Source organism: Symphalangus syndactylus, chromosome 15, assembly GCF_028878055.3.
Source record: "Symphalangus syndactylus isolate Jambi chromosome 15, NHGRI_mSymSyn1-v2.1_pri, whole genome shotgun sequence".
Lineage (NCBI taxonomy): Eukaryota > Metazoa > Chordata > Mammalia > Primates > Hylobatidae > Symphalangus > Symphalangus syndactylus.
Genome location: NC_072437.2, coordinates 72,713,590 through 72,731,367, shown reverse-complemented (window position 1 = coordinate 72,731,367; position 17,778 = coordinate 72,713,590). Strand labels below are relative to the sequence as shown.

Genomic DNA, 17,778 nt, shown 5'->3' with positions numbered 1-17,778 from the left:
TTAAAATGAAATGTTTAGGTAAATTCCCACATACTTTGAAACTAAAAGATTGTGATATTTAGGGACCAGTGAAGAGTATACACACTAAGTACCATTAATTGAATAAAGAAGATGCAGTACCCAAAGAAGGACTTTTACTCTTGTACTAACTTTAACTTCTCTACATTTTGAAGTTCTCATCAAATTCCCATTTGTATCATTTTTTGGCCTTTTGGCTAAGATCAAGTATAATATTCTTATCAGTTTAATATCTGCTATATCCAAAAAATTTATATTGAAAACAATTCCCCTCTGTGCTTCAACTACAAATCCCTTACACATAATGTTCTGTCTGGATTTTTCCTACAGCCAAGAGGGAATTTATTTGAGCAAACTCAAAATTTGAGTGACTTCAATCATGAGTTTCTAAAAAATAGCAAACAGAAGAGAAACTAGGAGATGACACATGTAGCACACAATAGTAGAGTTTTGCAGTATAGTTGTGGTAGAAACAAAGAAAGCTCAGGCAAAGTTAGAACTGTGAGGGGTTAGGAAACTAAAGAGTGTATGAGGCCCTGGTGACTCTTTTTCTTTTTTTACTGTGACAATGAGGAAAATGAAAGAGCAAATGTATACTGGGATGTAGATGGTGGCTTCCTAAGCTTGTTCATGGGTCAAATAGCTGATTTCTTTTTGTACCCTAGCTTCCCCGGACTGCAGCTCAGGCCCCAACTAAAAGCATGTTAAGTGATAGGCTTTTGGAATTATTTGAAAATAACCCTAGCCAATGTGGTCCTCTGACTAGAAACCTCAGCATCACTTGACAGCTTGCTAGAAATGTAAGAAGAAAAATACCTTAGCCCCCACCCTGGACCCACCGAATCAGTATCTCTGGTAACCAGCAATCTGCAGCTTAACAAGCTTTTCCAGGTGGCTCTTATTGACATGTGCCCAAATCAGAGAAGCACTAGTCCAGACCATCAGTTCTCTGCTTCGGTGGTTCTAACGGTAGGAGACATACCAGCTAGCACACTTTGGAAGTATCTCAATCTGTTGCCTGCCTGATGTGCATTAGCAGCTGTAGTGAACATCTGTTACTCATGGGAATAACAAAGATGAACAAGAATAATCGATTTGTTTTGATGTGGAAAAATTGAAAATGCTAGTCTTAAATCCCAAAATTAAATTTACAAATGCTAAGAGTCTATCGTATCACTATTTCTCTAGACCAGAATTTCTCAGCCTCAGCATTACTGACATTTTGGGCCAGATCATTGTTATAAGAGGGTGATGAGCAGTTATATTAATTGTAGGGTGTTTAGCAAAATTCCTGGCCTCTATTCACTAGATGTAAGTAACACAGACACACACACACGCACGCACGCCAGTTGTGAAAACCTAAATGCCTCCAGACATTGCCAAGTATCCCCCAGGTAGGTAACTGGGGAGAGGAGGGAAAATTGCCTCTGGTTAACAACTGCTGCTCTAGACATAGTTTATATTGATAAAATTCTGTTTCTGAAGCAAAAATGGATCTTTTAAATTTATTGTTAGATGGACACATTTAGTTCGACTTCTACGACTTATTATTCTGATAAGAATTTTTCATCTGGTTCATCAAAAAAGACAACTTGAAAAGCTGATGAGAAGGCTGGTAAGTGGGCAAAACATGCTTATGATTCAGAAAAATATTTTGTGTTTTGGGACCCATTGGCAAGGGTTGATATCTATACTGTATAATGTTTTTTATTTTTATGTTGATGAATGTTTCACAAACTAATGATGATTTTAAACTCTCAGGTTTCAGAAAACAAAAGGCGATACACAAGGGATGGATTTGACCTAGACCTCACTTACATTACAGGTTTGTGACACTTAACTGTTGATTTACTTGTATTACTTCACTTTTTCTTGTAATTGTATTTTTTTTTTTGCCTCATCTAAGACACATTCATTCAAAATATTCTTTATTCATGAGGATATATGTGACTGTGATAGTGTGACATATTTGTGGTTTAGCCCTGGCAATGGAAGATCTGTATGTCTTCTCAATTCAGGACTACTCAGTTGCAGCATAGGAACTTGAATGGATTTTCAGCTGACCCCATTTGAGTTTCAATTTATTAACCTCTAGTAGTTATTTCTGAGTCCCAAGAATCCCACAGAGACCTCTTCTCATCCTAGAACCCCAGAGAATGAGGTCAGTGCTTTGTAGATCTCAGGTTTTCTGAGTCAGAGGGCTGCAAAGCACCTTGGGAGTTCCCACCATCACTGGTGCCCAGAACTCTTGGATTTTCTCTGGTATTTAAGATAAGAAATAAATTCTAAGAACAAGGGGAACTTCAGACTGTGGCCATCATAAGTACATGGCATACAGTTAGAACTAGTGGAGACTTAAGAACTCCATGCCAGTTTAATGATCATTGTGTTGGATAATTTAATATGTTATTTGATTATCCTGAGTATTAGCTCTTTTCTGTCAACCTCAATCTTAAAAGGCTTTTTTCTGTGAAAATGGAGTCTGATCATGTATAAATTAATTTTTTGTATGTTATATGAAATCTATAATAATGTTTGTAATAGTGATGATTTTGACTTTCAGAACGTATTATTGCTATGTCATTTCCATCTTCTGGAAGGCAGTCTTTCTATAGAAATCCAATCGAGGTAAGGGTCTTTATCTGACAAATACTCATTTCTCAGTGAATGTAGACTGTGTAGTCATAAGTTTAATATTAACCCAGATATGGCAGTATTCTTTTAAAAATGTACTCTTTCAAGTAAAAAAATCATAATGGATTGATACCAATTACAATTGTGCCAGTGATTACAAACCACCCCAAAACTTACTGGCTTATGACAGCAACTATTTATTTGGCTCATGATACTATGGTTTGTGAATTTGGTATGGGCTTAACTGTCCAATTCAGGTGCTTGCAGAAAGGATTTCCTGCCTCAACTAAGCTCATTCATGTATCTGTGGGCAGCTACTGGGTCATCTGAGGACTGGCTAGTCTAAAATGACTTGGCTTCCCTCAACTGACAGAGCCACTGCATGCTACATGCACCTCCCAAGGCCCATCCCATCTGGCACCCACTGCTGCCAACAGCCCCACCCCCTTCACCAGCAGAGCCACCATATGCTGCATGCACTTCTAAGGCACTGAGTACTGGCCTGCCTGGTGCCCACCCTGCTGTTGGCAATACCCCACAATTAGCAAAGCCACTGCAGCTAGCATGCATATGCCTAAGGCCTGAGAACTAATCTGAATGATGGCTCTCACACCAAGAAAAGCCACACCACTGTCTCCACAAACACTCACCATCAGGCCACTGAGGCACTCACAGACACCACTGAATGCTGATTACAGCCAAAAAAGTCACCTGAAGACTATATTACTGCACCCACCCAGAACCAAAGTCAAAGCACCCTACTCAATGAACACTATAGGAGACAACTATTGGAATAAGTATTTCTCTATGAAAGCTCCCTAACATTGGAAGAGGCAACGGTTCCCCCAGATGTGCAAAAATCAGTTTAGGGCCACAAGAAACATGAAAAGCAAGGAAACATTACACCTCCAAAGAAACACAATAATTCCCCATTAACAGACCCTAAATTTAAAGAGTGTATCAAATGTCTAAGAAGGAATTCAAAATAATGATCTTAAGGAAACTATGAGATACGGAGAATACAGATAGATCAATGAAATTAGAAAAACAATTTATGATCTTATGAGAAATTTGACAGGGATATATATGTCATTAAAAATCAGACAGAGATTGTAGAGCTGAACAATTTAAGGAATAAAATAAAAATACAATCAAGATACCAGGTGCAGTGGTTCCCACCTGTTATCCCAGCACTTTGGGAGGCCAAGGCAGTGGATCACTTGAGGCCAGGAGTTCAAGACAAGCCTGATGAACATGGCAAAATCCTGTCTTTAAAAAATACAAAAATTAGTAAAATTAGTTGGGTTTGGTGGCGCATGCCTGCAATCCAAGCTACTTGGGAGGCTGAGACATGAGAATTGCTTGAATCCAGGAGGTGGAGTTTGCAGTGAGCCAAGATTGTGCCACTGCACTCCAGCCTGGGTGGCAGAGTGATACCCTGTCTCAAAAAAAAAAAAAAATACAATCAAGAGCTTTAAAAACAGACATGGGAGAGATATGGCCAAAATCTAGGAAGCTCAAAGGTTCTCAAATAGATTCAACCCAAAAAGGTCTTCTCTGGGGTACATAGTAGTCAAACTGTCAAAAGTCAAAAAGAGAGAATATTCGTCAGGTGTGGTGGCTCAAACCTGTAATCCCAGCACTTTGGGAGGCTAAGGCAGGTGGATCACTTGAGGCCAGGAGTTCAAGGCGAGCATGGCCAACATGAAGAAACCACATTTCTATTAATAATACAAAAAAATTAGCTGGGTGTGGTGGCATGAACCTGCAGTTCCAGTTACTTGGGAGGCTCAGTCACGAGAATTGCTTAAACCCAGGAGGTGGAGGTTGCAGTGGGCCAAGGTCACACCACTGCACTACAGCCTCGGTGACAGAGCGAGACTGTATCCAAAAAAAATTTAAAAAAAACAAAGAAATGTTAAAAACAGCAAGAAAAAAGCATCAAGTCACATATAAGGGAAACTCCATTTGATTAACAGTGGATTTCCCAGTGGAAACTTTACAGGTCAGTAGACAATAAGATGGGATGATATATTCAAAGTACTGAAAAAAAAAAAAATGTCAACCAAGAATACTATACCTAGTAGAGCTATCCCCTAGAAATGAGGGAGAAATAAAGTATTTCCTAGACAAGCAAAAACTGAAGGAATTCATTCCCACTAGACTGACCTTACAAGGACTGCTTAAGGTGGTTCTACATCTGGAAGCAAGAGGATGATTACCATTGTCAAAACACACAAAAGTATGAAACTCACTGGTAGTGCAGATATACACATGAGAAAGAGAAAGGAATCAAACTTTTTCACTACAGAAAATTACCAAACCACAAAGATTAAAAAAAAAAATAGGTGAAGAACAAAGGATATACAAAACAACCAGAAAAAAAATGAACAAAATGACAGGATAAAGCCTCATCTATTAATAGTAATCTTGAATGTAATGTAAACAGATCAAATTCCCGATTAAAAGATATAGAGTTGGCTGCCTAGATTTAAAGAAAAAAAAAAAAAAAAAAAAAAAAAAAAAGACCCAACTGTATGCTGCCTACAAGAAACTAACTTCACCTGTAAAGGTTCATACAGACTGGAAGTGAAGGGATAGAAGAAAATATTCCAGGCAAACAGAAACCAAAAGCGAGCAGAGGTAGCCATACTTATCAGATAAAAACAGACTTTAAGTCAAACTGTATGAAGAGACAAAGAAGGTCATTTTACAATAATAAAGAGATCAACTTAGCAATAAGATATAATAATTGTCAATATATATATACCCAAAACTAGAGCACTCAGATAAACAAGGCAAATATTTTTAGGTCTAAAAGGAAAGATAGGCTCCAATGCAGTAACAGTTGGGGCCTTTAACACCTCACTCTTAGCATTGGACACATCATCTAGATAGAAAATCAACAAAAAAATATCAGATTTAAGCTTACAGATAGGAATAAGTTCTGGTGTTCTGTAGTGCTGCAGGGTGTCTACAGTTAACAACAATTTATTGTATATTTTTAAATAGAGAGGATGTTGAGTGTTCCCAACACAAGAATGATAAATATTTGAGGTGATAGATATGCTGATTATCCTGATTTGATCATTACACATTGTATACAAGTATTGAGATATCCCTCTCTACCTTATAAATATGAACAAATATTATCTGTCAATTAAAAATATTTTTAAAGAATGAAGGAAACAGATTTTTTAAATGAAAGAAAATTACCTGACTTGGCTGAATGGCCCCATGCGGTCTCTCATTCTCCAGTAGGCTACTTCAGGCCTGTTCACATGATGGCAGAGGCAAGAGTCCCAGGAGCGGCAACAAAACAATGCAAATCCTCTTCAGGCCCAGGCTCAAAATTATATATTACTTCTACCCCATTTTATTGGACAATGCAAATTACACTACTGGTCTGGGTTCAAGGAGTAGAAAATAAACTCCAACTCTTGATGGAAGGAATTAAAAAGAATTGTGGCTGTTTTTGATAGTCTACCATAGGGAAGAAAGATGGGGATGCTATAACCCAAAATGTGTATTCTTAGGTTGAGATCCTAAATTATAGTCAGGGCATATTGCTTTAGGCTCTGTGGATGACTAAATTAATTTCAAACATATAATGCTGTTTACTGTGAAATGCCAGCTGAAAGGATCATTGTTTAATTTTATGTAATTTACAATACTTATTATGCCTCAATAAAAATATAACTATCAAGGGCTGGCATCAGTTGCCGAGAGGTGGAAGGAGTACCTCTCTGCAGTGTGTTAGCTCAGTTCCGAACAGGATAGGCCTGCAAGTTCAGCTACTTCCCAGAAAATGCCCTGGATCCCTGGCCTGAGCCATCATCCCATGACTAGAGAACGTGGATGGATTATTTTATCAAGAAACTGGTGATAAACCAAGGGCTATAGGAATTAAGAACTAGGGCTAAAAAAGAAATGTTTAGAGTGATGCAAGATGGCCAATTAGGGCGAGGGAATTCAGCACCTTCAACTGAGATAACCAGGTTCTCACATTGGGACTGACTGGATGAACAGGTCGACCAATGGAGAATGAAGACAAGCAGGCAGAGGGTGCGATGGCCCAGCTGGGGGCGGCATGGAGCCAAAGGAACCCCCACTCCTAGCCAAGGGAAGCAGTGAGTGTGCAGTCCTGCCCAGGAAACCGTGCTTCTCCCATGGATCTTTGCAAGCCATGGATCAAGAGATCCCCTTGTGAGCCCATGCCACCAGGGCTGTGGGTCTGATACACAGACCTGTATGGAGTCTCGGCACTTCAGCTGCTCAGGCACACACAGAAACCCAGGAGTTTTACACACTCTAGCCCCGGGGATCTTCAGCACAGTGGGAAATCTGTCCATACGTATCTCTGGGAAGGGGGCTGAATCCAGGGAGCCAGGCAGCATCATTCTGCAGGCCCCATTTCCATGGCACCTCACAAGTTAAGACCCACTGGCTTGGAATCCTAGCCTGCCAACAGCAGCGTGTTGGAATCCACTTCAGATGGGTCTGAGTTCCCAGGGAGGTGGGGAGAGGCAGCCAGTATCACTGTGGTTCATAGACTCAGCCACTCCCGCCTGCCAGCTATGGAGAATACAGTCTGGACAAGGAAGAGTTCCCCACAACACAGCACAGCTGGCTTGCCAGATCATGACCAGACTGCTTCTTTAAGCAGGACCCCAATCCATTCCTCCTCACTGGGCAGGAATCCCTGCGGGGGCTTTAACCACTCCAGCAATGGTTCTATGGACAGAACTTTGATCTCTCCCTGAAATGGAGCTCCTGGCGGGAGGGGCAGCTGCTATCTCTGCAGTTTGGTCAACTCGGCCACTCCAACCTGCTGGCTTTGGAGAATACAGGTGGTCCGGAGGAGGAAGGATCCCCCACAGTGCAGCACACCTGCTCTACCCCAAAGCAGCCAGACTGCTTCTTTGGATGGGTCCCTGATCCCATGCCTCCTGACTGGGTAAGAATGCCCAACAGGGGTCTCCAGCCACCTCCTGCAGGTATGTGTGGGCTGGCTACAGGTCAGTATCCCCCTGGGATGGAGCTTCCAAAGGAAGGAGCTGGCTGCCATCTTTGCTGTTTCTCAGCCTTCACTGGTAATATCTCATTCAGAGTCTATGAGGAACTTAAATTTACAAGAAAAAAACAACCCCATTAAAAAGTGGGCAAAGGATCTGAACAGATACTTCCCAAAAGAGACCTGCATGCAGTCAACAAAAATATGAAAAAAAAGCTCAACATCACTAATCATTAAAGAAATGCAAACAAAACCACAATGAGATGCCATCTCATGCCAATCAGAATGGCTTTTATTAAAAAGCCAAAAAATAACAGATGCTGGGAAGGTTGCGGAGAAAAAGGAATGCTTTTACACTGTTGGTGGGTGTGTACATTAGTTCAACCCATGTGGAAGACAGTGTGGCAGTTCCTCAAAGACTTAGAGGTAGAAATACCATCAGATCCAGCAATCCCATTATGGGGTATATACCCAAAGGAATATAAATCATTGTCTTATAAAAATACATGCATGCATGCATATGTTCATTGCAGCAGTATTCACAATAGCAAAGACATGGAATCAACCTAAATGCCAGTCAATGATAGATTGGATAAAGAAAATATGGTACATAGAGCAGGACATCTGGCTTCTGAGCGGGAACCTTTGTAGCGCCAGTGATGAAAGAGAGAATTAAATATGGGTGTTATTGAGAAAGGCAAGAAAATTTTTGTTCAGAAGTGTGCCCAGTGCCACACCGTGGAAAAGGGAGGCAAGCACAAGACTGAGCCTAATCTCCATGGTCTCTTTAGGTGGAAGACAGGTCAGCCCATTGGATTATCTTACATAGAGACTGATAAGAACAAAGGCATCACCGGGGGAGAGGATACACTGATAGAATATTTTGAGAATCCCAGGAAGTACATTCCTGGAACAAAAATGATCTTTGCCGGCATTAAGAACAAGGCAGAAAGGGCAGACTTGATAGCTTATCTCAAAAAAGCTACTAGTGAGTAATAATTGGCCACTGCCTTATATTACAAAACAGAAATGTCTCATGACTTTTTTATGTGTACCATAATTTAATAGACCTTATACACCAGAATTCAGATTATGAATGACTGTCAGAATATTTTGTTGGGCAGTCCTGATTTAAAACTAAGACTGGCTTGTGGTTAAATGAATAAGTTTGGTTTTTGAATATTAATAGTAATTCCAATTCAGTAAATGCTATCACTGTTTACTCCTTCTAAAGATATGATTAGACTTTGTTAATAATGTTCAACTTTCACAAAGATGGTGAGTACCATCTTAAAACTTATTGAAGATTGGTTTTATATTTATATTTATATTGGTTTATATTTAGATTTATATGACTGGTTATATGAATATATTTAAATACTGGGGAAATTCCTTCACTGTCTCAGAACCAAGCAAGATTCACCTGTATTTTGTGTTTATTTGCCTCTTAAAGGCAAGGGTTGAAGATAAGGTAGCAATGTCTTCTTTGTATTTTTGGCCTTAACTATGCCAGTGTAATTAGAATTCCCTGTATTTAAGATGGTTCCTTTTACTTATTCAAAGGCATTTTGTGTGGTTTATGTGTAATATCAAATAAAGATTATTTAACACTTAAACAAACAACAACAAAAAAAGAAAATGTGGTACATAAATGCCATGGAAAACTGTGCAGCCATAAAAAGGAACAAGATTACAACCTTTTGCAGGGACATAGATGGAGCTGGAAGCTGATATCCTCAGCAAACTAACACAGGAACAAAAAACCAAACACCACATGTTCTCACTTATGTGTGGGAGCTGACAGTGAGAACACATGGGCACACGATGGGGAACAACACACACTGGGGCCTGTGGGGAGGGAGGGGATGGGGGAAGGAGAGCATCAGCAAGAATAGCTAATGGATGCTGGGCTTAATACCTAGGGATGGGATGATCTGTGCAGCAAACCACCATGGCACATCCTCCACATGTACCCCTGAACCTAAAATAAAAGTTGAAGTAAATTATCTGTATATACATATGCCCCGATGTAAGTATACATTATATATGCATGCATCTATAACCACATTTTTACTGAGGTATAACACATATGGTAGATTGCACTAATCAAGTATATATCTTGATGATATTATACCTAAGTATATATGCATGTAACCAACACCTCTATCAATATATCAGTCTATGACTGACCTCCAGTTAATTGTTGTACAGATATACAGTATCAAGGTTCATGTTTTTCACACAGCTCTCAATTCCTCCTGTACCATTTATTGTAAAGAGCATGATTTCCCCCAGTGAATTGCAGAGGTGCGTTTATTGCAAACAAAGTGAACATATATGTATAGATCTGTTTCTGGGCTTTTTGTCCTTTCATTATGACTGTCTATACTTAAGTCCAGACCATAGTTTTAATTATTATGGCTTTATAGTGACTCTTGAGAACTTGTGTGTAAGTCCTCCAACTTTGTACTTCTTTGTTTAAAAACTATCTTGGCTCTCCTAGATTCTTTGAATTTCCATATAAATTTTAGAATCATCTTGGCAATTTACATACACACACACACACACACACTCAAACCCACACAAACACACCCCCACACCCTGTTAGTATTTTGACTTGGGCATTGACTACACAGCTTAATTTGGAGAGAATTGACATCTAAAAATATTGAGATTTCCAACTCACGAACATAATACATCTCTCTACTGATGTCTTCTTTGATTTCTTTTAGCAAAGTTTGTAGTGTACAGGTTTTACACCTTTTGTTAGTTTTATTTCTATGTAGTTGATAAGTTTTTGTGCTATTTTAAATATTTGAAGATCTTCATTTTGTAAATATTTGCTATTGGTATGTAGGAACATAACTAATTTTTGTATATTGACTTTTGTTTATTTGTTTGTCTTAAGACAGGGCCTTGCTCTGTCACCACAGGCTGGAGTGCAGTGGCACCTGGGCTCAAGCATTTCTCCCACCTCAGTCTCCCACATAGCTGGGACTACAAGCAGGCATCACCACACTTGGCTAATTTTTTAAATTAATTTTTGTAGAGAAGGAGTCTCTCTGGTCTCACTGACCCAAGCTGGTCTTGAACTCCTGGATTCAAGCAACCCTCCCACCTCAGCCTCCCAAAGTGCTGGGATTACAGGTGTGAGCCACCACACCTGGCCTTGTATGTTGACTTTACATCTAGCATCCTTCATAAATTCACATATTCATTTTAATAATGAATGTGTAGATTCCCTGGGATTTTTTAAATGTATACGATCATATAAAGTTACTACTTTCTTCCAACTTTTTATACTTTTTTGTTTCTTTATTGAATTATCTAGGACTTTCACGATAATATTGAATAGAAATGGTAAGAGGAGGCAGCCTTGCCCTGTTCCCAAACTCAGGTGGAAAGAATTTCATGCTTCACTATTTGAAATGATGTTTGCTATAGGCTTTTGTAGTCATTCTTTACTAGATTAAGACAGTCCATTTTATTTCTAGTTTGCTAAAAGTTTTGAATCATGAATTGGTGTTGAATATATCAGATATTTTTTTCTGCATCTATGAAGGTAATCAAAATGTTTTTCTGTTATTCCATTAATGAGATTTTCAAATGTTAAACCAACTTTTTTATTTTTGGAATAAACTCCTTTTGGTCTTAATGTATTATCTTTTTTATGTATCACTAGAGTCTATTTGCTAATATTTTATTTAGAACTTTTCATCTGTGTTCATGAGGGATATGTAGTTTTCTTTCCTTGAAATGTCTTTATCAGCTGTTCTACAATTACCTTAGCTTAGGTGTCTTGGGTAATTCCTGTTTGCTCAACTCATCTTCATCCTCCATCAGGATGAATATGATGGGTATGTTTCTAGGTAATGGCAAAAGGAAAGAGCTAGAGTGGAATCTTACAAATGCTTTTGCAAGCCTCTCCTTTGTGGCATCTCAGTGACCAAATCAACTCACATAATGGAACACAAAATTAGAGTGAAAGGGCACTACGAAGTGAAATGTGAGGGCTTGGATTCAGGAAAAGTTGAAGAATTGAGACCATTGGTGGAATGATTCTACCTTATTCTCAGGCAGGGAAGCATTCTTATACGTGCAGATAGTTCACAAGAAATAACTACTATATAGTCAGAGACTCAAGACTTCAGCAATTGTATAAAAATACATTTGTAAATACCTAAAAACCTTGAAGAGAAGGGTCTGAACCACATCTCACCCAGGTTCTGCTATTCATGGCTAAGACATGACTCTACCACTCCCTTGGCCAATTTTGAAAATTGTTTCAAACTATTTATTTGAGGTGGAAGTACTTTTTGTCGCTCCTAATGGGCACAGTCATGGAGTAATGTGACCAGGGTCCACTGGATGGGTCATGGCACTTGAGGGCAGCCATCCCAAAATTTCCAAATTCCATCTTCATGGGGAAAACATCTCTTGATTGCTAATATTGTTTTTTAAAGCAGGTTAAGTTAATAACTGTGAGTTAATTATAGCATGTCTAAATTGAGCCCATTTTCTTTTAGTAGATTTGGTGGTGACTAATATAAATTTGGCAACACTTAATATTAGCTGGGATGTTTTTAAAAAGCCAAAAACATTTAGCATGTAAATCAAAACAAAGACATTACTATTTTTTTCTGGGGTGATCTCTAGACTCTTGGTTTCTATCAGTTATTATAACTGTTATCTCCTTGGGGCATTGACAAAGTACTAATAAGTCATTGATTCCTTTACCATTTTTAATCAGAGTATCCCAAAAGGAGGTAATCATGTGTTTTAATAAATTCCATAAATCATAAACCACCCAAAAAGCAAATCTACCATCTATATTAATATTTAGTCTTTCATCTTTGCCAGAGTGCAGCCCCAAATCTAAGCTACTAGTTCAGCTACCTGGGCAGGCTGGGAATCAGGCCATGGAGCCCTTCAGTGATTGCATGTTCAGTGATAACAGCATGTCCTGCACTGGGAGTGTCTCTGTCATATTTGAGAAGCATCTACAAAGTATATTAAATCAAGGTTGACTAAAAGGGAGAAGATTCAAATCCAGACATACTTAACTCCTGAGAGGATGCTAAACAGTCATGTGATTCCCCTTTATTCTTAAAAGGGAATAAAGTTGCAGGGTTACATTTTGAACAACAGTGAATAAGCAAAGCAGACATTACTATTTCATAATGGTAATAAATATTACTATTTCATAAATGGTAATGTCTGCTTACATACAATCTTCTTAGCCATCTTTTAATTTCTGTTCTTGGTAGAATTGAATGTGCTTTATTCTGGCTGAAAACAGAAACTGCCCATCTGGTGACAGATTGTGACCAGAAAAATGTAGATTCTTGGCAGAGTTGAATTTTTTCTAGATTCTTTATGTCCTTTTTCACCTAATTTGGATAAGAGGTATTTGGAGTCTTCGGTAAACTACTTAGATCAGAAAACACAGCAGTAAGTCATCTAAATGTTGAGTTGCTATATATATATACGTATATATGTATGTATATATATACGTATATATATATATATGATTATAAAAATGATATATATATATCATTTTTTAGACATTGAGAGAACTAGGAAGTAGATTTGGAAAAATCCCTAAAGCTTAACTGTCCAGGTGTATTTGTTTTCCCATGAAAAAGCAAATATTGACTGTTTTTCTATATATGTATACTAAGGAAGGCTGCACATAAATTACCAGTGTGAGATATTTACTTGTTGAGAGAATGAAGGACAGGGATGGGCACGGTGGCTCACACCTGTAATTCCAGCACTTTGGGAGGCCGAGGAGGGTGGATCACCTGAGGTCAGGAGTTCAAAACCAGCCTGGCCAGCATGGTGAAACCCCGTCTCTACTAAAAATACAAAAAATTATCCAGGCGTGGTGGCAGGCGCCTGTAATCCCAGCTACTCAGAAGGCTGAGGCAGGAGAATTGCTTGAACCTGGGAGGCAGAGGTTGCAGTGAGCTGATATCGCACCATTGCACTCCAGCCTGGGCAACAAGAGTGAAACTCCGTCTCAAAATAAAATAAAATAAATAAAATATGAAGGACAGGACAGTATTCTAATGGTTGCATGATATTTCATTAGCGCTATGATTAACCTCTAATGTTGGACATTTAAGTGTCGCTATAATCAATAATACAGCAACAGACATCTTTGCGCATGAGGCTTTTTCTGTATAGATTGCTAGGAGTGAAATTACCTAGCTAAGAGTATGAATATTTTTAGGGTTCTTAATATATATTGCCAAATCCAAGAGCAATTGTATTCTTGTATCAACAATAAATCAAAGTTTTAAATTTCATGCCTTATTTTGCCAGCATTGGATTTTCTCATTAAAAGAGAAAGGGCTAATTTCATGGGTGCAAATGGCATTTCATTGTTGTTTTGATTTCGTTATTGGTGACACTGAATGTTTACGTAGGTTGTTAATCAGTTAGATTTTCTCTTTTATGGATTGTTTATGTCCTTGGCCCATTTATCTATAAGGTGAGTGAGTAATATTTAAGTTGTTGTCAATGAATTATTAATTTATCATACTAGGCATAGTCCCCATTCAGTCAATTTTTCTGAAAAATCGTTTCCCCTGTTATTCATTATAGCATTTTTAAGCAGAAATTTCAGATTTTTATGAAGTCAAACCTAAGCCTATTGATCTTCCATTGATTCAACACCTTTAGTTCTTCCTCATCCAAAGAATTGATTAAAATTTGCTTAAATTTCTCATAGATATTTATAGTTTTTATATGTGATTTCTAAACCCATATGGATTTTATGTAAGAAATTCCATGAATTCTGAAGTATATAAAACTATTTATCCTTGCCTCCCCCACTATGCAGATTCAGAATGTTCATCTTTTTGACTTATTATTTCCTCTTAACAGATAGCCAGTTTAATAAATGGAAGACTTTGATACCTTCATTTTATTTTTCTCAATATTAAGCCAGTAAACATTGCTCTGAGGGTAGCATACTAATCAGTTTTGAAATTTTGTGTCATTTTTGTTGTTGCACAGAGATCTATACATATGTGTGTGTATGTTTCAGAAAGGTATATTTACTGAAAGTTGGATTCATATAGTGGTATTGATTGTATTTTAAATAATAACTACTATTTTTCATTTTAAAGGTTATACATATATACATATATATATATACACACTTATAGGTACACATATATCTTCATTTAAAAAAATAAAGAGGCTTCCCTCCCTCCCTCCCTCTTTCTCTCTTTCTCTCCTTCCTTCCTTCCTTCCTTCCTTCCTTCCTTCCTTCCTTCCTTCCTTTCTCTTTCTTTCTTTCCTTTCTTCCTTTCTTCCTTTCTTTCTTTCTTTTTCTTTCTTTCTCTTTCTTTCTTTCCTTTCTTTCCCTCCCTCCCTCCCTCCCTCCCTCCCTCCCTCCCTTCCTTCCTTCCTTCCTTCCTTCCTTCCTTCCTTCCTTCCTTCCTTCTCCCCTCTGTGGCCACGCTGCAATCTACTCGGCTCGCTGCTGACACGCACCGCGGACTGCCTCGGACTGCCGCCGCGTGCCACGACCGCTGCCTGCTTTTTCTCGGTTTCGCCATCTTGGCCACCCTGCTCTCCAGCTCCTGATCCCGACTGCTCTGCCCGCCTCGGCCTCCCGAGGTGCTGGGACTGCAGACTGACGCTCACTCGGTGCTCGGTGTTGCACGGGCTGGAGTGCGGTGGCGTGGTCTTGGCTCGCGGCAGCCTCCGCCTCACAGCCGCCTGCCTTGGCCTACCAGGGTGCTGGGATTGCAGGCCCTGCCCGGCCGCCGCCCCGTCTGGGAGGTGGGGAGCGTCTCTGCTCGGCCGCCCCTCTGCCCGGCCTCCCCATCTGGGAAGTGAGGAGCGCCTCTGCCCGGCCGCCCCGTCTGGGAGGTGAGCGCCTCTGCCCGGCCACCCTGTCCGGGAAGAAGTGAGGAGCGCCTCTGCCCGGCCGCCCCGTCCGGGAAGAAGTGAGGAGCACCTCTGCCCGGCCGCCCCGTCTGGGAAGTGAGGAGCGCCTCTGCCTGGCCGCCCCGTCCGGGAAGAAGTGAGGAGGGCCTCTGCCTGGCCACCCATCGTGTGGGAGGTGAGGAGCGCCTCTGCCCGGCCACCCATCCTCTGGGAAGTGAGGAGCGCCTCTGCCCGGCCGCCCCGTCGGGGAAGAAGTGAGGAGCGCCTCTGCCCGGCCACCCATTGTCTGAGAGGTGAGGAGCACCTCTGCCCAGCCACCCATCGTCTGGGAGGTGAGGAGCGCCTCTGCCCGGCCACCCATCCTCTGGGAAGTGAGGAGCGCCTCTGCCCGGCCACCCCGTCAGGGAAGAAGTGAGGAGCGCCTCTGACCGGCCACCCATTGTCTGGGAGGTGAGGAGCGCCTCTGCCCGGCCACCCATCTTCTGGGAAGTGAGGAGCGCCTCTGCCTGGCCGCCCCGTCTGGGAAGAAGTGAGAAGCGCCTCTGCCCGGCTGCCTCGTCTGGGAAGTGAGGAGCGCCTCTGCCCGTCCACCCATTGTCTGGGAAGTGAGGAGCGCCTCTGCCTGGCCCCCCATCGTCTGGGAAGTGAGGAGTGCCTCTGCCCGGCCGCCCCGTCTGGGAAGTGAGGAGCGCCTCTGCCTGGCCACCCATCGTCTGGGAAGTGAGGAGCACCTCCACCCGGCCGCCCCGTCTGGGAAGTGAGGAGTGCCTCTGCCCGGCCCCCCATCGTCTGGGAAGTGAGGAGCGCCTCTGCCCGGCCGCCCTGTCTGGGAAGTGAGGAGTGCCTCTGCCCGACCGCCCTGTCTGGGAGGTCTACCAGGGAAGCCAGAAGCAATGTGGGGGCTGGACGTGGTGGCTCACGCCTGTGGTCCCGGCACTCTGGCGGGCCGAGGCGGGTTGATCACTTCAGGCTGGGAGTTCGAGACCAGTCTGGCCAACATGGCGAAACATATGAAAAATACAACAGACAAACCAACCAACGAACCCAGTGACAACAAAACAGGTCTACCCTGGAGTCATACTCTAATTTTTTCTATTTTCCTCCCTTTCTGATCCTTTATCCCACTTTCTTTTTCTTCCTCTTCCTTCTCCTTCTTCTTTGTCAAATGGAGGATTGAGCTGTTATCACTGATCCATATAAAGTCCCTCTCTCATTTATTTTGGTTCCCACCCCCCATTTCTATTCCCTGACTTCCCATGTGCAACCTTCCTAATTTGTTTGATACGCGTCTTTTTGTTTGTATGTATTTTTAGAAAATGTTTATTGTTTTGTGTGCAAAAGAAATTAAAAAAATAAAATAAAATAAATAAGAGAACAAATGAGCCAAAAAAGTCCCCATATTGTTACCAGTTATTTAAAAGTTGATATGTTTATCTTTTTCTATCACACATACACACAATCATACTATATACTTTTTGCATTTATTTGTTTACATAGTGCTTAGATAGACTGTAATATGCAGATCACTCTCTAAAGATGTATCCATTCAGAATTAAATTTAAATAAGAACCAATATGAATTAGATTTAAACAAGAACCACATTAACTGTGAATTAATGATTTAGAACAAATTACTTAAAGTTAGTTAACCAGCTAATTTACTTATCTGATAGCTTTAAACAGTGTGTATTTACAATAGAGACTCATCTGAGTAGCCAAACACACTTTGTGGACTATTTGAAAAATCACAGTGGATTAGAACTTGGAATTTGCATACCCTCTTATTCCCTGAACCTCCCCTAGAAGATGCTAGTGAGAGACAAATTAATGAAAGTAATAACCATTTTAGGTTCCCCCTAGGAAATAGCTTATGTTGGTGCCACGTAAATATGTAAGATATGTGTTTGTCTTTTTTAGGAAGTTGTTCGGTTTCTAGACGAGAAGCATCCAAACCACTATCGAGTCTACAATCTATGCAGTATGTACATTACCCTATATTTTGCTACTGTAGATAGAAAACAGATTACTGCACATAAGAAGATGATTTTGTTTTTTAGATTGCATTTAATCATAAGTATTTGGTAGTGGCAAGGGATGAATTTAAAAATCCCCATCTTGGACTGGCCCCATTTAGTAGAAGGAGTTAGCCCAGCAGCACACAGTACCCTATGAAGGATGTGGCTTTGGCAGGACCAATGAGGCTGGAGT

At 40.5% G+C, this 17,778-nt stretch overlaps 1 protein-coding gene and 2 pseudogenes across 1 annotated transcript; all 3 read left to right on the top strand.

Moving 5' to 3' along the window:
* Positions 1 to 17,778, top strand: part of LOC129464208 (phosphatidylinositol 3,4,5-trisphosphate 3-phosphatase TPTE2-like) — a 99,233-nt pseudogene that overhangs the window by 52,831 nt on the left and 28,624 nt on the right.
* Positions 196 to 292, top strand: LOC129464289 (uncharacterized; annotated as a pseudogene).
* On the top strand, positions 8,220 to 8,662 carry LOC129464216 (cytochrome c-like). Its single transcript, XM_055245344.2, has one exon. It carries the CDS (start codon positions 8,345 to 8,347, stop codon positions 8,660 to 8,662), a length of 318 nt encoding a protein of 105 aa, XP_055101319.1. The 5' UTR covers positions 8,220 to 8,344.